The following is a 24771-nucleotide window of genomic DNA, read 5'->3' on the forward strand; positions in this document are numbered from 1 at the left end:
ACCGAAATGGATTTGCCACACTGCTCAGCCAAGATACAACAGCAGTGATGAAAAGCATCTTTCACTTAATTATGGTAAAGTTCCTAAACTGGAGGGATCAGAAGTCACACAGTGGCTGCTGAGCGCTTGTATGGCAACACAGCAAAGTTATGCAGATCCTCTGGGTGGAGGATGCCCCGCAGCTTGCTCTAACTATGGCTGTGCCAAAAGAGCCCTCGAAGCCCTTGGCTGTTAGTTGTGGAGGATTTGAAACAAGAGGGACTTGGGACAGGGAATGAACACGGCCACGTCAACAATCATCCTGGTGTGTCAGGGGCAGACATCTGGCAAAACTGGGAGACTAAGGCTTGCTGCTGTGTTTTAAGATGAAAAAAGTTATAAACAAAAAATGTATAAAAGGGGGCATATGTCCCTTTTCAGCTTTGAACCACAGTCACAGAACGATTTGGGACCTCTCTGCATCACAGACCTGAGTGGTTTTCAACCCAGATGCAAATACTATCCACCCATGTTATACAAGAAAATACAAGTACGTTCCAAACTGTTATCCAAACCTGAATATTCAAACGTTGTTCTCTCCCTCCCTAGGGTTTTTCAGACCCTCCTTTATCCACATCAATGGGTCAGCAACTTGAAGCAAGCATGCTGGAAGAAATACAATGGGAACAAAGAAATGGGAGGTGATGAAGAAGGTACAAGAAGCATCTTCTGCTGTTCAAGTGACTTTCTGCAATTTGTTCAGAGCGCGGCTCGCTCAGAAGTGAAATCCACTGTGTCATCCAATCTTCCTCTCTTCCAAGAAAAAAAACATACTATGACAGAACGTAACAACTGTGTTAACAGGGACCGAAAGCAGAAAACGGGATAACTATGGGATATGAAGTGATCTTGGCCCAAACTGTACTCAAAACATAAAACAACTGTCAGCACACAGATTTGGTGCATTTGTAGAATATTTTAATTTTTAGCTGAGAAACACACAATAGGGTAGAGTTTAAGGCATGCAGTCAGGCATGAAACTTCTCTTGTTTTTAGTGCTCATACCTTCAGTGTAAGTTCTATGAAAAGGAGTAGATCCTATCTTTAATCTCTACATAAAGCAACTCTGAGTACCCACTTACAGTCTGAGGTTCGATGCAATGTTTGCAGTTGTTCCTGGAATGCAGGATTTACTTACAGGGAAACTCAGCTGTTTTTCTGAGTGATTTGTTCTACGCCACATAGAGAAAATGTCGTATATTTCACAAAATAAGTCTGATCAAGTGGTAATATCAACAGAAGCAAAATAACCTTCTCCACATATATACATGCCGCAATTACAGACATCTGCTTGCATGGTTTTACTTTGCTCTTTTACTGGAAAATACAGATAATCTAATGGATAGAAAAAAACCTTTGATTTCTGCACCTTGCAAGTCTAGTTGTTGGTTTTCATCTAAAAAACCAAACACCACAAAAAAGACAGCCAATGGGCAGTGAACTTTTTACTGCTGAGGCAAAAGAGCAATTCAAAGATTAAGAATTTTGTGGATTTAGGTATGTTACCTTAGAAATATCATAGGCATTGAAATAAACATTACAGGTACAGGCACTGAGATGCTGCTAAAAAAAAAATTTCCATTTGAGTAACTTCTGGTTGGTAGTAGTGTAAAGCACCTTTGTGTCTACTCCTATAGGGCATTTGCTCTTAACAAGCAAATAAGACAGTACCTGAACAGGGAGCATATTGCCAAGGAAAATGTTGTTCATAAGCAGCTACAAACAAGTATTTTCTCTCTTTAATGCCCTACCATTGTTCATACAGCTTCTGGTTTTATTTTTTATTATTATTATTTTAAAACATGATAGTCAAAGACTCTTCTCCCTTAGTCATGCATTTTTAAAATCAATATGATTAAAAATGAATCTACTGTGCATCCATGTGATGAATGTGGTAAGAGCTCATTCTGCATTTTTCCCATGAAGGTCCCCATCCTGCATTTTCCTATATCGCTAAGACTTCTGCTGCCATTACTGGGAAGAGACAAATCCCAACTCCTAAACGTGTTTAAGCTGCCCACTCCCAAGGACTTCAATGGTATCAGAAGTTCCATCCTCTGCTGTGGCAGGCGTTAAGAGTTCGTTATTACAGTCTATTTTCAAAAGAGGTAATCCTGAGATTACAAGTAGTTGGCAAGTCCAGAACTGGATGGTCCCATTTCCTAGGCCCCATCGCAACAAAAGGATTCGTGCACGTGTGTACTTCGTTCCTATTCAGCAAAACACTGAAATACAACTTAAGCATGAGGTCAAATAGCACTGAAAGTGCCTGAAGCAAGATTATGACTTCACCATTACATCTTTTGAGAGCATAGGAGGAAAATTAACTCAGTGTATAAGAATTACATTTTAAAACAAGCATATGGAGGCACTGACCTCTTCTTGGATTTTCTAAAAGCCATTTAGCTCTGGGGGTAGAAACAGAACTTCTGTTCCCGCTCTTACATCTAACTAGGGAAGAGCCCATGGAAACAATTTTCTTTACACATTACCTGCAAGAGTGGCTCAGAGTTAAAAGAAATTATCAAGTCTACCAAGTGAGTTTGCATCCTCAAAGATTACAATCTAGACTTAGTTTTAAAACGTTGATAGCGACAGTCATGTATAAAACATATCTGGCCTTTCTGACAAAGAAGAACTATAAAACGATCGAAAGCTAACTGTGCATTTCGATTAGCCAGCACATAAGAGTTCAAGAAAAGCAGTGCAAAAAATGAAAGAGCAAACAGAGAATGCGAAACAGCTAGACTACACACTGCGAAGCTTGTAAATAGAGCACGTAGCTAATATGCCTTCCCAACTTAACCTGCAGTTTAGTAACACTGCAGTGAATTAATTCAAAAATATGTGAATACATGAAAAATTGTATGCCAAAATGTGCTTTGCAGCTCTGACACAGTCCCAGGATGATACGGAAGGCTCATTGGGAGTGTCTTCCTTTACCACCCTGACATTTCATCTTTGATTGCTCCGCGCAGAAACAAATTCCCCTTCCTTTCAAGCTTGATGTGAGAATAGCTAAACCACAAAGTCAACCCCCTCTTCCATTGCAGCTATCAAAAGTTACAATTAAGGAACCCTGAAATATTTCTCTGGGGCAAACAAAATTAGGCAGGGTGATTTTAGTAGAAAGATTTTAGCAAAACAAAGCCAGACTTGGTTGGTTGGTTCTTTGCCAACTTTGCAAGTATTCTTGCTGCACAGAGCAGTATTGCTCAGGAGACCAGATGCTTCCCAATACCGGCATCTGACACTGATGTTACGCTGACGTGCAGGATGTGCCTTGGTCAAGCTTTGCTGAAATCAGTGTGCCCAGAGTGGGATATTAACTGTCAGGTTTCCTAATGGCTGTTAGAAGTTCTTCAGAGACTCTATCTTACAGCTTTTGTTATGAAGGGACTACAGGTTATGCCATCTTCTGAAGAAGGTGATTGTCTACTGCAAAAAAATTGGTGAAATTTAAGAAATACAGAAATGAAAATCATGACTAGAGAAGTGTTTTGATTCAACAATAAAGGCAAAGCAAAACAGATATCACCTTGAAAGAACAAAGTTACATAGGAAAGGATTGGATTCTATTGAGCTTAACCCTGAAAGATGCTGTCCTTTCATGATTAACTTTGCTATGAATGACTCATCCACAAAGTAACATGAAAGGTACTCCTCAATGGCTTCTCTCAGCAATTCAGGATGTAAAATCTGGTTACAAATAAAAATTACAAGGCAAAAATAAAAACCCAACCACTTTATCTTTCATTTCTCATCATCATGATGCCTCACAAAAGAAAATACAAAAATTGAAAGCATTTAAACTTGTGAAATATGAATGCAATTCACACTGTGGAGGAATACCTCAGCCTTTTAGCAAGGAAACAGTCTTCCTGTGGGCGTTTGGTTATTAGCTATCATGCAAAAACAATTAGTCGTTCAAGCAATTAAGAAGGTAAGTATCTCCTAAAAGGGTTTTTGAGCTTTTCAAGCCCTAAATGCAACCGCTATAAACCTAGACTGTTCCTGAGTGTAACTTAGTTATTGTATTGCCTCTCCAGAAGAGATTCCTTGTATCATGTGTTGTAAATTCTTGATGCTCTTTTAGCTGCAGTCTGAGCCTCTGGTGAATTCTCCTCTTGCTCCTCACACTTCTTATGGTTTAGGAATATGTCTGACTTTAAGAAGCGGCTGTAGCTGTCGTATTTCATGAGATTGAATATCTGGTAAGAGAGCGAAAAAACACAAAAACAATGACCTAAGCAAAACTACATTTTTAAATGAGAAGAACAGTATATGAATTCTAATGTATTTTTGTTCTGCTAGTAATAAACATTACTAAAAAGCATGACATTAAAATATACTTCAAACTCTCAAAAGGGGCTGCACGCAGCAAACAATATTGCAGGTTCTGCAGCCACTGTTTGCAATAATGTCCGTATCAGTTTAAGAATCATATTGTGGTTTTCACAACAGCCAACTTTGAAAACCTAACACTGAAGGTGGGAGGTCACATGCCATGGTCACTAGGATCAGATAACTGCATGCATGGACATGACCTGGTCCCTTCCCACAGCAGCCCCCGGCCCGCAGAGCCACTGGGAGTCAAACCCAGCGAGGGGCTCCTTCTGGCAGGGCAGCTGGCAGGTACTCAGAGGTACGAAGCAGAGCTGAAGAAAGAGCTACATTTGAGGCACCTTCCTGACTGCAGTTACTCTTGAACACTACAGAATACACACAGAGCACTGGACAGTTAAGAAAATCCTCTAAATAATTTACACAAATATTGAAACTGCAAATGGAATCTAGATTGAAACAACTGGTTTAATCAATGTTTCTTAAACTTCTGCCAATCTTCCCATCCTTTTAGACAGATTCCCATCCTTTTTGGAAAAAACAACCGAATGCCGAGACTGGTCCCAGTCAGAAATGTTACAGGTACCTGCCACAAATAGCTGATCTGGTGCAGATGTAATTTGCCAGTTAACATGTGGTTTAAAATTGGAGATGGATTAAATTTGTGCCATTAGGCTTTTCACTAGCCCAAGACCTGCCCTTCTTCTCACAGCCAGTACACAGCCAGCATGGAAGCAGGAAGGCAGCACCGAGTACAGATTTTCTCTCCCAGGGCTTGACTTTAGGCTCATCCCTCAACATAACTACTTTCTCTTCTATTTATTCCCATTTCAGACAAAAAGGCTAGAAACCATTTGGAGCTTTCTGAAAACAAAAGGGCTTGGGAGAGGAGTCTGGAAACTGTTCAGGTGTCAAGGTCAGGACTATATTTTTCTTGGTTTTAAAACAAAGGGGAAGGAAAAAAGTAAACCTCAAAACTATAATTGAGGCAAAACCAAAGCCTACATCACCCTCTGCCTACTATTTCACTGGCGGAGCCTCTCTGAGTCATGCTTCATGACTGATTACATTTTATGGTACTCAGAGTAACTAAATTTCCAAGATGAATTTCTGGATTCTGACCTGCATGTGTGGATAATCCATGTGTGGATAACTGGAGCTTTATCTTTACGGGCCTCAGTTCTAACTGATAGTACAACCGGGTAATAAAACTGTTTGTTAGGAAGCAAAAAAATAACAGTCTCAAGCTGCTTTTTCATTTCACATCCTCAAGGAACCCAGACCGATAAAGGCAAACACACAAAACCTGACTGTTGTTGTCTGTGCATTTGCTGAAATATCCCCCTTGTAAGTAAATTACATGAAGCATTTAACTAACCACTGTTTGTTTACATATTTAAATATTTACATTCATGTTTAAACCAGTGAAAATCTTGCTTTATAAGCTACATATTGGAAAACTAAAAATCCCAAAACACCCTCTCAATGTAGACCCAAATCAATGCAGTTAAGCAAAGTCAAATTACACCTTCTGGCATTAGCTAACTACAACATAATTAAATTTATCCAACTAGCTCAAAGGAAAAAAAAATTGTAAGGAAGACATCGCCTGTAAAAACATCCTAAGTCAGTGTTAAGAACTCAGACCACTCTTGTTCCTGGTATCATTTAAAGTATCTCCCAGAGAGGAAGAGCACTGTGAGATCAAAATCTTCTGGAGTCTGGTCAGCCAAATACACAGAAAAGACAGATTTTATAATCATGTGCAAAAGCAGAATTCTCTTTTCCCCTCCCCTCCTCTCATTCCCTTCGTGGAATTGGAACATTTACCCTATAAGTATATTGAAATCTACAGATTTCTATGAACCACACTAACACCACTTCATTCAGCAGAACAACCGCCTCCAAGCTATTTGTTTAAGGCCATCCCATGAGCACAAAACCACACCCCACAAGCAGCCCCATTTAAATCAGTAGGTCTCTGGAGAACTGAAGTGCTAGTTACCAGTAATGTTGTAGACCAGAATGTGGCTTTCAAGCTGTGCCTTTTTATACTTCAGAAACACAGTGCCAGCAGTAGTTAACACTGTTCTTTAGAGAACAAATTATACCACTCTTCATAACTTTATAAGGATTGAAAAGTAGAGAAGACCATAACTCTTCCTGAACTATTATCTAACAGCAATAAACAGAAGCTTCAAGCAGTGGAAACCTGCAACAACCCATAAATGCTCTGCATTTGGTTTTAAAAGTTCACAGACTTTCTTCCCACTTTAGTTATTAGTTAGCTAGAAACACTAGCATGTTTCCAGTTCAGGTATTACTAATCCCTGGCTGTTCATGTGCATGCTCTCTTGTAAAACTGCAAAACACTTCAACTCCAGTAGTTTCTCCAGCTTCACTCTCAATCACCCATCCTGAACTGCAGTGCTTAGATTTACCAGAACATTTTCTTTCCCTTCCTTCAAGTCAGTTGTTCTTCCATGAAAAACTTTGCTTCTTCACATGGAAATTGCGTTTCAGACATTTCCACTGCTACTGACTTGGAACCTGCTTGAAGGACAGCAGAGCCTTTGCTCCTCAGACCACTTCGACTGACCCAGCCAGTGTCTAACTAACATACTCAATATCTGATATGAAATGGTTGAAAACACTATTTAAATCAGCGTGCCTTTCTCCACAAAAGAGCCAAATGGAATACACAGGTAGTCCTGAGGATGGTACAGTAATTAAAAATAGTACAGACTACAAGTGCTGGAAAGCTGCAGATAAGAATGACTCACGTCATAACTTATGCTTTAAAATAAGCTAAATATCAAGAAAATTTACCACCAAAAGACATGCCTGCAAAATGTCATCTAATTTCTGCCAGACCTCCCAAGTTCTATAGCAAAAGGCAAAGCAGATGCCAACTCCTCTTTTAAGTTTTGTGTGTTACAGAAGAGGAGGTTTTTCAGGAAATTGCATTATATTCACATCAATATAAATACCAAAACAAAGCAAAGTGAAGAATCTTGAGCTCTCAAGGAAACCAGTGGCAACTACGGAAATAAACATCAGCAATGACTCAGCGCAAGTGCACACACAGGAAAACATAGGCACAAAGTTAGTCAGCTGGATGATTCTCAAGCTACCAGCAGAGGAACCTAGGAGAAGGCTTCATCCAAGGAAGTCTTGAACTGGAATTAGCACGGTTGCGCTGAGTCTGCTAACTAATTGGCCCCAGGTAGATCCTGGTACATCCACCGTCAGAGCGGCTGCATCAATATCCCCAATATGGAAGCACCCAGCCCTGTGCCTGACTATTCAATCCACGCCACAAGTAGCAGCAGGCAGATTCCCAACTTTCCTACACTAGCTCGTGCTTAGAAAGCAGAGTCTATTACAAGCAGACAAAAATTAAAGAAACTGTGTTCTTGAAAAAAATAACTTTACCTGGTCCTGGAGCTTCTGAAACATGAGAGGGTGAGGTGTCTCCAAAATGGTCTCATTCAAACGGGACTGCCCTTCAACATTGACTTGGGAGGAAGCTTTACTGGACAGGAAAGTCATGTAAATTTCTTTAGCTTTTTCTTGCATCTGCAAAAGGACATATTTATTTAAAGAATTATTTGCTGTGGGAATATTCTCTCTATTTGTTAATGTTTTGTTGGAGACTGTTCTAGGTCACTTACTTCTTGAGGTTCACATCCTAAACCAAACCATAGTCTGAATTAAAAAAAAAAACAACCAAGTAACAAAACAAATATACACAGATTAGTTTATTTGTGTCTATTCATTTGTACTGGAGGAAAAACATCTCTGCAGGCCAACTCCTGCACTGACATTAGTGACAGCTACCACAGTATCGGGCACTTCGGTTGAACAGCAGGTTGTGATGTTTGAATCCAAGTATCCAGCATAAAACCACTCAGGATCATCAGCTAGGCCTTGTCTTCACTATTTAGAAGACTATTTTTACTAACAGATAATCCCTATGTGCAAGGAACCCAGAGGAAAGAAACACTGTGGAAACTTACCGCAAGGCAAAACTAAGTAAAGTTAGTGTATAATCCATGCTACTGCTATGTAACTTTGTCATACTACATGCTTTGTCATAACTATGTTTTTAGCTCAGGGCAGCTCACGTGCAACACTGACTACACGATTAAAAAAACCCACCAACTTGGCTAATGGTAAAGATAAGACTCTCAAGAGCCTCTGAAAGCTGATAAATAAGGGTAGGTAGGTGTGATTTGCAAAAAGCTGTTTGTTAGCGTTCACCCTGATTTCAGCAACCCTGTTTCAGTGTTCTCTTGATAAATCAGTAAGTGGTAACATTTTGCCCCAACTTAGCATCTTTAAGCTTCAAAGCAGTAAATGAGTGGTCACAATCCTCTGAAACTCAGTGCAAGCTCCCCCTTGACCAGAAGGACGGAGAAGAGAAAGCCAGTGGGGGAGAAGAGAGCCAAGTCAGGCAGGAGGCAAGCCTCCCTGCTGCAATCTGAATCCTGCACGCTGAAAACAAGGCCTGTGCAGCAGCAGCAGGCACTGTACCATTCCAGTGTTCCCCATCGCACATCTAATGAGCATCTCCAGACCCACACCAGAGGGCTGCATCTTTGATGGGAAGTGGGCTTGAAGAAGGAAGCATTTAGTCTTGCCCATTGAAGGTTTCACAGAATTTCTTTCATGTTTTACAGCTGAGAATTAACATTTGGGGATAATTAGAAGAAAAGCTACATGTGTTTGACAATTCACAAAGCCTAAAGAGTTAACTCTCTCACTGCTGAAGGGGACGCACATTTTCCAGGAGTATTCCTTTTCAATACAGAGTATTCATCTGGTGGGTAAAGCATCATGTGTTAGGTACACGAGGTCAGAAAGAAGTGTTTTATAACAATTTCTGATCATTTCAGTTTCACAGATCAGGAAGGACTTAGTCAGCCATGTCTGTTCTAAATGAGCAATTAATCCGATCGATTAGAGGTGTGACAGCTTTAACTGGTAAAGTTAATACCCTAATGCAGAGGCAGTAAAGGTATCTTTAGCTATTTTCGCATGAGCAAGCATAAGTGATTGTACCATCTGTCAGTCCTACCTCAATAACTTTTGAACCTGCTGTCCAATTTCAACCATATTTGAGAGGGGCAAAGGACTGAGAAATAATTACCGTCCTACGGATTCAATGGAAAAGAGTCGGTGAGAGAAAGGGAGAGAAAAAGCAGCACGTGCACTGAGGGAAAAGCTGCAGTATATGTTCAGAAGTTATCTACTCTACTTGAACTGCCAGCATGTACTTAGCAGCTGGCTAATCAATGCACACATAGCTCCACATCAGCCACAACATGAAGTGCTGCTTGCCCAAGGAACACAGGAGCAAGCTGGGCACTGCAGAGAAAGAGTAGAGCAAGGCTTGAGGGGAAACACAGAACAAGAAGTACTGTGAGGAAGTTTAAAGAACACGGTGGGGAACAAGAGGATTGTGTGGGAGGCTGGTGAAATGGGGAGGATCTCTGGATTTTGTGGGGAACAATGACAAAGAAAGGAAGTGAAAGCACTGTGGTAGGGAGAGGGGGTCGTTGGAGAGACGCAGGGACCTGATTTTATAGTAATGGGGAAATATGGAAATGCACAGCTAAACATTACAGGTTCTGCTGCACATGGAACAACTGTTACGCTACACCTATGCCTCAGTAGTAGAGCATCACTTTAACTACAATTTCTTTTTGTTTTAAAAAGAAAGTACAGTTAAAGCTGCCAGTATATTTATACATCCCCCAAAAGACATTCAGGGAGAGCCAGGTCCAGGCAGAGGAGACAGCGATGTTCCCCATTCAGTGGGTGGCATTCTTTGTTCTGCGTCACCCTGAAACTGATGCTTCAGCACAGGGGACGCTACTCCGGAATTTAAACAACACTTAAACTGGGATCTTGTTCACAGGTGGTTGTTAAAGGATTTCTGGCACTTTTCACTTACATCTGTGTGCTCGTCCCAGCATCCGTGCCAAATTCCCATTTGGAGTACAAAGTTCTGTCTACAGAAATCCCCCTCACTATTCAAGTGGATACAATATTCTTTCCCACTTCCTTTCCTAAGGTCAAATTCAGCTCTCAAGCATGTGTGGTTCCCAAATGAGGTGAATGGAAGTCCCAGATGCTCATCAGAACAGGCTCCAGCAGTTAGCAGCTGTGCAGCATTACCCAGTCCTGCTTAACCATTGCCACATTCCACCTGAGAAGTGGCAGAAGAAACTCTTGAATAGGTGTACCTTGTTCTGAAATTGTTTTCTACAAAACTTCTTGACACGGGTACTTCGGTGGGTTTCAGCAATAGCTGAAAAGATTCCCTGTTGTTTGAAGCATTTATTACAATCTGTAATTTATTTTTAAAGCTCAGCTGCAAGAGAAGAAACATTTAAACCTTGGGAAGTAGCACAATGGACATGTTGTTTATTTCATTAACAGTCACAAACACAACAGCATATGACTAACTCCAACAAAATATTTAAAGTTAAATGTTATTCACTTATCCCCACCACTCCCACTTCAATAATTAAATGTGTCCTAAGATGAGGACCTTATGAGTGGCAGCAAAGCTCGCTGCTACAAGTGGTCCTGACCTAATTCCTCCCTCAATCTTCACTAAAAATTACATTTCTAATTTAACTTCAATTTTAAAGAAATGATAAAAAAAGAATATAATTTTAAAACTACAGAGATGTGTCTTGAGCTGAGGGGAGGAGTTTGTGCTTCCATGCTGCAAGAAGATAGGCTGAATCCAGTCCATCTAAAACCTGCCTAGACCAGTAACGTGGTCTGCTTGCTGTCTAGCTCTGCAGATGCTGAAAATCTCCCCTGCTCCCTGACACATGCATGCATTTCCTACTGGCTCACCCAAACAGGAAAATAAACACGAACTCGTGGAGCAATCTTGTCTGAACTCCATTTCTGCCTTCTCCTGGCTAAGTGCTCCCGCCAGTAGTTTAGAGCCAACAGCCAGTGCTCCCTCTGGCCCCTGTGATCTGGCAATCCTGGCTGTGCAGTGGCTCACATTGAAGAGGAAGGGGACAGAGAAGATGTATCTGCACAGCATCTTGCAAGATCTGCCTGTGTTGGCGTGATATAAGTCAGCTTCTAGGCAGAGCCCATGTGACTGTGGTTAAAGACTGAACCAAATTTAACAAGCTTTGAGGAAAGGCCCAGGGTATTTGCTTAGAATGGCACTAACACAGTCAGACAGTTTGCAACCAACAGAAAGGAGAAGGGTGAGTCTGCACGTACCTTGAAGACCAGAAGGGACATGAGGGGAGGACAGCACATTTACTGAGCCAACCACCCTAACCAGCCTATACAAAACCAAACACTGCTCCAGGCTGACGCTGAAGGGATGACAGTAACATTAGGCACAATGGATACTTAATCCACTGGCCAGGTGGTGGCCTTCGTGCAAGTTTAAACTGACCAAGAAAAATCCCACACTAACACTCTCATGTCAAGTAACAAAAAAGTTTCTTATACTTTAAAAATAGGGAAAAAAAATTCCATTCAATCTGGGTTAAATTGAAGTCGGGTTCATCTGACCAAAAGTCTAAGTGTCTATGAGCTAGTTTCTGTGGTAAACCAGTTTTAATGAGAAGCAGGCTATAAAATAAGTAAAAAGTTGTTTTTAGAATGCTTTGTTCACATTAAATAGATATATAGTGATTCCTGCAAGACACACTTTCAGAAGACAAATTCATGCTTCATGCTATCATAAACACGGGAAAGATTTCTATTTTTAGTGCTTTTTCTAGCTTTGTAAATTATCTAAACAAAGCCATCCATAAACAGTAGCTATAAAAATTTACTGTACATCTGTGTCCTTCTAAAGCACACTTATTCTAGCTGGCTGTAATAGCTTTGGCAGTACTAGACTCCAGATTGACCATACTGTGTAATGATTAGTACTAAATAATTAAGCTAAATGGAACCTAGTTAAGTCTCTGTCCATTCATTTGGCAATTCATTCAAGAATTCACTAAGATACTATCTCTATACATCAGTTTACCATTTCCTGTACTAGCATGTGCAATCCTAAAATAGCTAAAAAGATGGAAATTATTTAGCAAGGGAAGATACAATTATTGTCCCATTGCAAAATGTGGGACCTTACAGAAGGATTTTCCGCTTTCATTTCCATTTTAAAATGCAGTTTGATACCTGTCCAAGGGGTATCAAGAAAAGATACATACCTCTTGGCAAGGACACTGCACGGCATACAAAGAAAAAACATCTGCTCTGGTACAAAGCAAAGGCTTCCTCCCATTTGGCTGTGGACTGTGACGCTGGTTTCTGCTTCACCAGCTCAGAAAGCAAATTACTTTAATGGAGCGGGGAGAGAGATAGAGAATACCTAGATCCCCAGCCCAGCACATTGAACATACCAGCCAAGATGCTGTATGCACATCTGGGGAGAAGAGAGGAAATGCTTTGTCACAAACTGACAATAATGAGATCTGCAGGCTGTGCCGAAGCAGAGCCAGGTCAGCGGGACTTGCCTGGGCGGGGGGTGGCTTCCAGTGCAACCCAGACAGGCTGCAGCTGAAGTATTTCCTTACAGGCAAGCGGAGAGGAGGAATCCCAGCCTCACTCTAGCTACCAATACTGCTGCCATCGTAGTGGCATCTAGCACAGTTTCCTCTTTTATCCCATCTCATTTACTTTACTTCTCTTTAGGCCTTACACCTTACAGACAAATAGCCTGATTAATTGTTCTTTTCTGAAGACTATCTGCATGTGTGGACCTTAATGAGGGAGGGAAGCAGTTAAATACACAAAAGCTGAAATAGTGCTAAATATTACAAAGTGTGCAGTTAAATTGAACTTCTTCTTGCAAAAGTTATTCTGTTTGATGGGTTTATCAATACCAAAAAATATTCACAATTGAAACAAGAAAACTGTTCTGAGGGGAATGCTTTTTCAGTGCAAAATAGAGAATATTTACAGAAAGTAGACTCCCCTCTCAAAAATACATTTTGTTGAAAATCCAGGGAGCTTTTTTTTTTGTGGAAAATCTGCTGGCAAATAGTTTCAGCTGACAATATTTGACTGACCTTAAGAGAGGAATCCTGCAGTCCAGATGCGGCTCTCTTATGCCTGCACTTTATAACTTCGCTAGTAGCCCAGTTCCCCCACCTGATTCCTGTTCCCTGACATCTCTGACGTTACTCAAAGCATAGTCTCATTTGAAGCAGGTTTAAGGGGCATTTTCCCAGCCTCACTCCTCATGGTACTCTACTTACTTTGGGCAGAGAGTGCAAAAGAGACTGCACATTTACACCCGTTGCTTTCTAAAATGCTCCCTTTGGCAACAAGAGCTGAACATGTGTGAAAAGTGTAAAGGCGGGATTTCAAACAAAGGGCTTATGGGATTTAGGAGTCTGATTTTCAAGGACAGTAACGCTCAGTTGGACTTTTGAAGCTACTTCATTTCATGCTCACAGAATTCTTGTCTCAAAGATCAAATGAATTTGGAATTCCTCAAAAAGAAAAAAAAAATAATCACAAAATCTTTCACAAACAAGCAAACAAAACATGGCACATATTTTAGGCCTGCCTCTATAGGCTTTAAAGCCTAAATGTGAAAGTGAATCCTGTGTTTCTGGGGGATCTAAATGTAGACCAAGATACAAGCAGTGGAAAAAACCTACTGGAGATAGTTGGTTAAAAAATTTCCAAGAATATTTTCTACTAGAAAAATATAGCTCTCATGAAAATCAAAATGCTCTGAAGGTACATATCAATTTGCATAAATATTTAAACAAAAAAGTCTAAACAGACCCTCAATTTCTTCTGTTTTGTAACATGTAATTTGATAAGGCAAAACTTTTCATTCTGGTATTGTAAAACATTTTGTTTGTGCCATTTGTTATTTTTATGTTCCACTGAAATACTATAATGGTTTATATTTTCATGTAATAGCTGCTATGCTTTAAAAAAAGTCCTGAATGAAATGTCTTTATGTTTTCAAGCAAGATGATGCAACATCACTGAATTAAACCTTTTGCTACTCCCAGGCAACAACAAAAAGTTTAGAGTTTTCAAAACATGGGAAATGTGACAATTTCAGCATTTTGTTTTGATTTGAAATAGAACCAGCTTTGTTTCCAAACAATTCCACCACTGCGATTTCAGTGCAATTCCTTCAAATGTATTTATTTGCACTCACATGAAGCATGTTATGCAACAGAAACGTTATAGCTCCAGCTCTGCAACAGAAACTATGTTGACAAGTAAAATTTATTTAGGAAACATACCTGTTTTTTTCCCTGTGTTTTCTTAAATTCTTCACATGCTAGCCAGAACAAAACGTTTTCTTCACTAAATTCTTTCTTTAAAAATTCCTAGGGAAAAGAAAAACAAACAAACATTAGGATCCAATTTCTAAATTGTTCTTCCCTTTTCCTACTATGGCTATTAAACCTAGAAGCCGCCTACGGCTAGCTTTACCACGCTATGAGTTTACATAATACAGTGTAACAGAACCACTGCATTAGCGCATCTGCACACCACCAAGCCACAAATGAACAATCATATTCAGCACTTTGAAAGCACATTCCAGGAGAATGATGAGCTACATCTAATCTCAGAGCGTATCAGTAACTAACAAGAAGAGTTTCTTCAGTCTCCCTTAAACAACTCGAGGAATTTTGCAGTCATTACTCAAAGGGAAATCCAAAAATATATGAATTTGTTAGCAGGTGAGTATAATGAACTATTTTAATGAGAGTCACAGATCACTTGAGATTCTCATCTAGTATCTTCCTGATTTTTTAATGAGTAAAATCTCTACAAATAAAAGTGTTTCTAAACATGATCATCAGTGGCAATAAATTCACTTAAGTAAACTCAAGCAGAAGATGTATTTGCATTCTCTAGACAGTGTTTAAACAAAGCACATTCCTTCAAAAGCGAGGCATGTTTTAAAATGGGAAATAATGTACATTAAATTTCTTTACAAAACATAATGACTGAAATATTTATAGCTCTGAGATCATCAGTTTTCTCTTTCAAGTGTTAGAAAATAGAGATTAAGTAATGCCAAGAATTAAATAGCACCAAGATTACTTCTTTTTTTAAAGAATTCTAAATCACAGTGTTTTGTAATTCTAGTTTACATCACTTTTCAAACCAGTCTGGCAGGAAACCATTGTATCCCAGTTCATTTTATCAGTGCTTGGTATGGCAAAACCATACTCAAGTAGGTAGTTCCTATTCCTATAGCTAATATGGCAAGAAGGCCTTGAAAAACCAACTCGCCACCCCCACCTAATTAAGCTTCAAGTCTGCACTTTGAACTGCACAAGCCCACACTTTGTAGTAAACTTAAAGGGAATTCTTTCAGTACAGCTGCTGCAACACAGAATAGGAGCCACGCAGAGTTATCAGGCTCAGGAGGTGGTAGTGGTAACTCATTGCTTAAGTAAGGACAACGTATGAGAATAAAAGAGCGCAGGATTGGTCCTCCGTGATAAATAATGCTTGGCAAGAGAGATCAGTGCCCAAGGACTGTAGTTTATCCAACAGTAACTTATTAATCCTTGCAACAGCTAATAGATCTGATTAGAAAGATGCAACCAGAAGTCGTCCATGTGCCTTACGAGAGCAAGCTGTGGTGGCAGTGGGCAAACGGCACTACCTCAGAAGCTCAGCAAATGCCACAGCTCCAACCCTGCCACTTCTGCTCAGGGTTCATATCTAGGAGGATGCGTGCCTATGCGCTTACAGCACTGGCACAGCTGCACCACTTATGCTGAGCCTCATTCAGCTTTAAATCCTAATTTCGGTCTATATAAATATCCATAGTTAATATAGCAACCCTAAATCGTTTCACTCCTTCTGGATCTTCAAGGAGGTTCTCCAGTGATGTAGCCCATTTTGAGGTTCCTTTCAAGGTTTGGTGGCTGCTGCTTGGGTGACCCTCGCTGTCATTTATCTCTGGAAGAAAATTGAAAAAATCACCATCTTCATTAGAAACGATGAATGTCACAAACAATTCTTCCCCATTGCTCTTTGCACCCTTGGATTGCAGCTGCTCTCTTTAAAGGAAACACCATAAAACTGAAAATAAACACACACACATATTTGAATTCTGCTTTGCCTGCAAGGAGGCAAGAATGCTTTGCAGTTATATAATTCATGAGCATGTAAGTAGGCACTGTCACTGTTTTATAGGAGTTCAAGCACCTTTTGCATGTGGAACACAATGACCACAGCCTGTTTAGTAAAAGGATCATTTGGCTTTTGTTCTGGCACTGTCAATGACATTGGCTTCTATAAAGAAAATCATGGTCACATGAAATTTATTTTTAAGAAAAGAATCATCACTGGAGGTTGGGAAAAGGCAAAGAGAGAAAGAAAAATAATGCTTTGTTTAGCAGGAGAACAAGTCCAATATGTTAACCTAGTCTAGTGGGAGGAAAGACAGCTGGCAGAAGAGCCTCATTCCAGGCGAGTCGACCTGCTATCGGGCAAGTGGTATTTGGGTGGTTTTTCTGTTTGCTTGCTTGTTTTCAAGTCCACTGAAACTCTGCTTTTATAAGGCGTACTGGACTGTGCCCACATCTTATCTGCCAGCCAGTCTTCTCACAGATAGGAGAGATAGTATACATTTTTGAATTTTTCTATCCCAGGGACAAGTACGTTACACCCAAGGCTGGTGATGCCAAAAAAATTGTTTGCTGGCTACCCATCAGAAAACCTATGACTTGGGAAGGCTCCAGAAATTTTACTGCTGATCTGAAAAACTCTAAATCAGACATAAAGCCCTTGGCCTCCTTTCCTTTCACACATGAAATGCCCAGAGAAGACAGCAGGAGTGCAGGCCATGAGAAGTCAGGCTAAGAGCTCCACTTCAGGTCACTACACACTGGAAAGGTGCACAAATCTGTTACTGTAATCAATACAGCTTCTATTTATTTTTATAACCCCCTCATTTCTCCCTACCAGCTTACCGGACATATGGATCTTAGTAATGTCTGCTTAAGCTCTGTCAAAAAACCCTTCCTCCACCATGAAACTAAACCCCAGCAAATATCTCAAAAAACTATCTATGCAGAGCTATACTATCAGATGCCCTTTTCAGCTGGCAGATGAAATGATAAATGCTAAGGTTAAAGCCCTACAAAATATTGGCATGACAGCAAAGCCTACGGAGTTTTGGTTGGTAGGGACCTGTGGAGTCCCTTTGTTTTTCTAACAGTGAGATGGACCACTGTTTTAAATGAATGAACATCTCCTCCCTTGATAGAAGTGGGGTTTTTATACAGAAGAAATTACAAAGCTGGAAAAGAGGTAAACTTTCTGGAGCCATGGATTCCATACCCATTGCCTAATACTGAGCGATTTACACTCATGCCCCAAATAAATACAGACGTAAAATAAAGGGATGCATCTAAAATGATTGAGCAAACGGTCACTGCAGGCTACATCTTCCACGTGTAAATCCTGTCTCTCTTTAGTATCCCGCTCTCACTCTCTGATGCAGTTACAGCACCAACCTGAAATTTCTTACACAATGAATGCACGACTCTATTCCTGCACAAAACCTTCCCGGATCCAAGATCACAACCAGTTTGGGTAAGGACTCTGACAGACTGGTCTCCAAAGCAGCAAGTATACTTACAGCTCTGTATAAGAAACACACAGTCTGCTGGTTAAAGGTCAGAACCTGAGGACTGTCTCCAAATTACTACTGCAGACTTCATACACTAACACATACAACGAGCTAACTGTGCCTCAGTTTCCCCTCCCCTCATGCAAAAGGATGTGGTTCTTGATTATCACTTGCAAAATTTATTTTAGGAACCTGACTCAAAGTATCTGGGTATCTAATCTCAGTAAAATCTGTGAGATTTAAGAGGGAATAGCCAAGTACATTGGAGCAGAACACAATTTTCTCTGAGGAGCTTGAATCTCTCATTATGATCACTCTCACCTGCAAGCAGAATGGCAGCTCCATGTATATAGCTACTAATGGCTTGAAGAACCAGGTCATTCCCTTATTTAATATATGATTTAGCACAGAACATGTGGGAGTGAGATTTTATTTCTAGTGTTTCTTTTCCAGCCAAATTTTAAGTGGACATTTAATGATTACTTTGAAAAGCACGTATTTCAATGAGCCAATGCACTACAGGACAGACCCATTGCCACAAGAACCCAGAAAAAGTTTCTGGTGAGCAGACAAAGGCCAGAACAAGTGCTTCCATGCAGCCAGGATACATCGATCTGCTTCCCCTCAGCTGTTTTCACTGGTCTCTCATTTTGCTGCTGGCCATTCTCTATCCTCCCTGACCACCATTCTCCCCAGCTTCCTCTCACTTCCAGCCTACCCAGCACAGCCCAAACATTCCCCATGTTCCTCCTTGTCACCCTCCAAACCCTGTGCTCTCTTATGACCCCACTCCCTGCCTTCTCCTCCTACAGTCTTAACAGAGAAAAATTTGGTTGTGAAGGGAGGACCTAAATGACTTCTTCCTAATGCCCGCTCTGCTGAGCCTTGTACAGGGCTCTGTTTCCTCACTTAACCAGCTCCCCACAACCCTAAAAGCACTGTGGTGCTGAGATAAGGTTTGCCTGGCCATTGCTCGTACAGTGAAACCCTTTCATTTACCCCTTGCCTCACTTATTCAAGCTGGGAGAGGCTATGGGATGAGAGCAGAGACTATGGGATGTCACAGGTGCTGGGCAGCAATGCCGGCCGCCGCAATCCCAGCTCAGCCCGGGCTACAGCTCCCTGCATCAGCCCACCCCGAGGCAGGGGACACCGGCCGTAGTGTCACAATGGAGGCAGACCCTCGGATCGCTCTACATAATAAACGCAGGAGGCCAGAGAGCACTCTTGGATCCTGCCATTGGGTAGTGCAGCACAGCTCTTGTCCTGAGCAGTCCCCACCAACACAGTAACTGCATCCAAACAGCCTGCTGGGACCCTGGCTGGTACCACCCTGCCAGCTGTGCTGGGGGCAACACAGCTGGCAGGGGCCAAAGCCACGGCAGGGAACGTGCCAGCGGCTCTATAGGGCTCAGGTCTGTGTGCTGGGCACGGCGCTGATCAAGCTCTCTCCCTCCGGACTGAGTACCATTAATCCCCACGTCCAGTGTTCCTTTGCCACCGCCATAAAACATTAACATTCCTCTTCAGCACAAACATAAAGATGCTGCACATGATACATGACAGTAGGAAACACCCTGAAATTTTATGAGGATATTAAAACAGCTGGGTATTTTTATTGTACCCCATTAAATATGCCATCACTAACATTTTTGTCTAATACAAAAGTGACCCCCCCAATTAGGATCACAACTTCCCCCTCCACATGCTGGTTTCATTTAGCAGATTTAACGTGTGATTTCTAGAATTTTTTTAAGAGCTTAGAAGATAGGAAAGAGGTTTTCCCCACTAATGACTCAAGAAGCTAATCCCCAAATCCATATCCCATAACACGTTCGTAAATCACCTTAAAAATGATACTTCTGCTGAAGTACAATTTGATGAAAGTCTGAAACAATTTATTGCAGAAGGCAATACTGCAATAAATGTAAATATATGAATGACCCTCCTGAAATTATTTATCACTGTTTGCGATTTATAAAGGTAACCTTCTCCTGCTCAGATCATCCAGCGACAAAGTTCTGTAACATACACTGGGAAATAACAAGCTCGATACCAATGTTTAACAACCAAAATGTATGCATGAGTATGATCATTTAAACGAGGAAGGCAGACATTTGCTGTTACTGAAAACCAGGAGATAATTTTGTGCACCAAAAAGGGTATTACAAAATGGCAGTTCTTCCACCAATATTTCTGTAAAAGAGTTACACACAGAACGTACTACAGATGACAAATATGCTCACTACATTTCTTACTGTCAGAAGAGAGCGCTTGCTATCTTTCATACGGGTTAGAAACCAAGAGGCAGAGCAAGCCAACAAAGCCTGCCCGGCAGAGCACAGTTGTAGTCTCTGCTGAAGCAAACTTTCCACTGAGTGGATGACCATAACACAACTGCTTGCACGATGTGCAGTGGCCAGCTGCTCCTACAAACGCAGTAAATGAGTAAGTGCTTATTTTAAAAGCACCGTTACTTTAGAGAGGAACCCTATACTAAGCCAACAAACAGGCAGTGATGTTAGCTGGAGCATTATTTTAGAGAAGAATCTTATAGAAGCTGCCTTGCCCCATCACACGAGAGCCCTGCCGCATCAGACTGCAGATAAAGGCTCTTTGTAAGTGATAAATATAACGGTAGTGCAGCACTAGTAACACTGTAATTATCAGTTGAAGTGTGGTATCAAAAAAGGCAAACATTTGCATTCTCCAAGCAGGAACTTGGACTGAAGCCACAGAAAGTGTCAATAACATCAAAATACACAACTCTGCAGGTCAAAACTCATAGTTCTGGCCCTTGTTTTCTACAAGCACAAAAATATGTGGAAACCCATCAAACTTTTAGAGATTCAGACACAGCTAATTGAGTTAGACATGCTAATCCATCTGCCTTCCAGAAGGGCTACGCACTACAACGGCTTCCCAAAGCTGCTGTCATTCTCAAACTGTTGATATCTGGTGCCACGCAGGCCGGACTCAGACAGCAGAGTCACACCCTTCACAGAATCCCGCTGAAGGTGTCCCTTACCTAAACACCTATCTGAACTGCCTCCTTCCTGCACACGCCCTTTGCAAACTCCTCAACAAAAGACAACCGGCACGTAAAGAGTAGATGTGACAAAAGCACCACGTAAATCGCACATTCCTTATTCTATATTTAAACGTTAATACACAACGTTAAGAAAAGCCTTCTCAATTTCTTCTTGAGGAACTTCTGATGACACCACCTGCATTTTCCCCTTTTTCACCTGGACCATAAAGCTGCGAGCCACAAACCTTTATTATTACTTTACAAGTACTCCGAATACCTTCTTCTCCTACGTTCACCAGAATGCCTATCCAGTAACAATCACCAGTCTGGAATGAATAAATCCAAGGTTATGAAACAGTGGGAAACTTCGTAAGTAGTGTGCTGGAAAGGGAAAATTCCCTTACTTTCCATGTGTCCAAGCGCCACTGGATGAATCCTCACACAACAGTTTTTTTCCTAGTAGCAGCTGAATTTTAGACCTTTTCACTACAGAAGGGCTGTCCTTTGCATGCTTTGGTTGTTCAAATCATGAACCTCAACATCCTCTTTTGACTGTCTCTAACAACAGATGGCTACTGGAATCCACTTTTAACTATAAGGAAGGAAACTAAAGGGACGTTCCGCTTTTGTAGCATCTCTGGAAGTGTTCACCAGACATAGATCCTTTTAAAAAAAACCCCCAACTCTAGACAGACACCGCGTTTGGCTTTTCTTGGAAAGATTATAACTTCTTATGGCACACTGTAAAATGTGGTATTATTTTCTGGAGTTCTGAGTTTGTAACTTTTACCCCAGTTGTTTTAGCACTGATGTATACTACCCCCTTTGAACCGACAGGCTCACAGCACTAGAGGCACCGCGCCATGAGATGCCCCGTAACAGCACAAACGCGTTACAACAGCAGCGGGAACTGTGAAGTCCTACATTTATTAAGCCTTGGTAACTTCCCCTCCGGCTTAAGACGCTCCCTCCAAAGGCAAACCCTTGCGCCCCGATGTTCTGGGCTATCTCCTCGCCACCGGTACCAGCGACAGGCAGCGGTTCGCAGTCAAAATTTGGCTGATGAGGCACAAAACCCCAGCAGAATCCAGTTCCCTCTTCCGTGCAGCTGCCGAGGCGGGAAGAGCCGCGCCGCCTCCCCGAGCAGCGCGGGTTACTGCACCTCGCCGCCTCTGACACAGCCCCGCTGCCCCGAGGAGGGGGGGGGGGGGGGGGGTGTCACCCCCGGGCCCCCCGCCGCTGGCACAGGCCTGGGCAGAGCCACCCCGCGCCGCACACGATGCGAGGTGAACCGCCCCGCAGAGGAGTCAGAGCCCGCTTAAAGCCCAGCCGGGTGCCAGGGCGCCGGGCGGAGGAGCCGGCGCGGCCCAGGTGTAACGGCCCGGAGCAACAAGCGCTGTGTGGGCCGGGGGCTTCTGGGCTCCCCTCAGCCGCTCTGCCCCGGCCCGCCCGCCCCTGAGGAAGCCCCGCGGGCGCCGCGCCGCCGAAAGGGCGGGAGCCCGCCACCCGCTCACCCCCCCGCCGCCGCCGGGTGGAAGGAGAAGCGCGGCCCTTCCCCGGCCGGGGCCGGGACACACACCCCCCCCCGCCGCCACACCACCCTCTCCCCCCCTTTACCTGACGGCGGGCGCTTCCTGCTGAGCCGGCTCACGGCCCGGTTAAACATCTCGGGGGCGGCCGCGCGGCCCCGCGCTGCCCGGAGCCGGAGGGGGCGGCCGCGCCTTCCCCGCTCCCCTCCGGGGAGGCGGCACCGCCCCGGCCCGCCCCGCCCCGCTCCGCTCCCCCCGGGCCCTGCGCGCCCCCCACCCGCCGCCTCCTGACAGGCCCCGCGGCCGCGCCCCGCCCGCCGGCCCTGAGGGGGGAGGCAGCGCCGGCCTGGGCCGGGCCGGGCCGGGGGAGAGGGGCGGCCTGTGGCGGAGGGCCGGGGCTGTCAGCGCCCGGAGTCGGGGCAGACGCGCTCGGCGGGCCGGGCCCGGCTCCTCCACACTCGCTCGGTCCCCGCCGCACCCCGGGGTGAGGGGAGCTGCGGCGTTTGCACGGTACCGTGAGGCACAGAGACCGCCAGATGCAACGTGGCAATGGTGGGGCTGCACCCTCGCTCCGGCACCCTGCCCCTGCCCAGCCTCGTCGCTGCGGGCCCCCCGCTCTTCCACTTCCAGCCTCCTCCACTTTCATCCCCGTTCCCTACAGCGCCCTTATTTCAATTCACCCACCTCCATCTCACCTCTTCCTCTGCCCTGGCCTCCTACTCCTCCCCCTGCTCCTTCCATCGCACCCTTGGCCATCAGGCAGCATCTCCGCCGAGCACGCACCCACCAGACACTGTCCAGCCTTTGCTGAGCAGGTGGAAGAAACAACACCCCTTCCCCAAGACAGTCACCCTTATGAATTTTTGCACTTTCTTACCAAAATAGAAGTGCCAAGTTTCTTGTGCTGGGGTGACTCCTTTGCTCTTCCAAGACAGGGCAGAACAATTATTTCTCAACAGGAAAAGCACAATTACAATTTTAACAAAGCCATTTTCACTTTCAGAAATGACTTTTTACCAAAATATTTAATCAAAAATCCACCATGGAGCCAGTGTGAGAAATCTGTGTAATTGTAAGCCACCGACAGACAACTATCTTGGGAAGCACAGGACAACAGTAGTGGGAGGCAATGGGAGTGCTTACATCCCCCTGGAAATAGCACCGATACCTAAAAAGTCACAGAAGTCACTGCTAGCAGACAAGCCAACACTTGTTTTATTTCCACCTAAACCAAATCCCATCTGAACACACAGTAATGCATTTATAACTAGCTCGGTTCACAGGAGGAACTTGGATGGGCTCCCCATCTCACTGAAACGTATGGATGTTTTCCACTTACATGCACAAGGCCAAGATTTAATTCCTGGGAATTGGTGACACGGGAAAGCTGAACAGAAGAATAAATTGCATCTGTGCTTCCAAAATAAACAACAGCACAATACCTTCCAGCTGAAGTGATTTGGCCTGCACACCACTGGACTTCTGCCTTCAGTACCAGGGCCAAAAGCTGTGTTAGCTGGTAAAGATTTCTTGGCTCTTGGTGTGGCTTAAAAAATAAAATAAAAGTTTGCTGTGCTGCTGAGGGAACTGCTCAACAGCTGCACGTGGCATTTCCAAGCTGATGTACGAGTCAGGCACAACAGTATTTGCACAACTGGCATTTCTGTGCAAGCATCAGAAGAGCATGGGGTAAATCCACACCAGCAGCAGCACCCAGTGGCACGGCCAGGGGAGGTACATGGCATGAGGGAAAGGAACAGACACAGTGTCAGTGCTCCAAAACATTTTTCAGTCATATCCATTAATGCCAGGTATTTTGGGGCAGTACATTTACACTGAAGCCGTACAGAGACCACCAGATTTAATTTTTAAGAATCAAGACAGAAACCCCAAAGGTTCTAAGCGTTAAGAACTAGCACTCCTAGGACAACCACACAATCTTCAAGCTAATGTACTGACAACAGGTTATTCAAATAGTTTTAAGCCTTAACTTCATGGATTTGGAGATGGGGGTACATAAGAAACACGAGAATGCTTGGAGACCAGATTGTGCCCATGGTGGATGTGCTGTGCTGGCGTCTCCAAGCCACCCCACGGAGCCCAGCTCTCCCTTTGCACACTCCATCCATGTACTGCTACACCTGACCTTCGGCTCTGCCACAGGTTACCTGTAGAAGTCAAGACATTTTCTG

At 43.1% G+C, this 24771-nt stretch overlaps 1 protein-coding gene across 2 annotated transcripts; it reads right to left on the minus strand.

Moving 5' to 3' along the window:
- Positions 1-935: 935 nt before the first annotated feature.
- On the minus strand, positions 936-22793 carry RGS10 (regulator of G protein signaling 10). 2 transcript variants are annotated; one of them, XM_074831397.1, is made up of 5 exons: positions 22668-22793; positions 16223-16341; positions 14661-14747; positions 7819-7962; positions 936-4250 (listed from the first exon to the last, which is right to left on the minus strand). In XM_074831397.1, exons 1-5 carry the CDS (start codon positions 22714-22716, stop codon positions 4104-4106), a joined length of 546 nt encoding a protein of 181 aa, XP_074687498.1. In that variant the 5' UTR covers positions 22717-22793; the 3' UTR covers positions 936-4103. The 2 variants fall into 2 exon arrangements, with proteins under 2 accessions (XP_074687498.1, XP_074687499.1); XM_074831398.1 differs by lacking the exon at positions 22668-22793 and adding an exon at positions 21455-21476.
- Positions 22794-24771: the final 1978 nt, after the last annotated feature.

This window comes from Strix aluco, chromosome 7 (genome assembly GCF_031877795.1).
Source record: "Strix aluco isolate bStrAlu1 chromosome 7, bStrAlu1.hap1, whole genome shotgun sequence".
Taxonomy (NCBI): domain Eukaryota; kingdom Metazoa; phylum Chordata; class Aves; order Strigiformes; family Strigidae; genus Strix; species Strix aluco.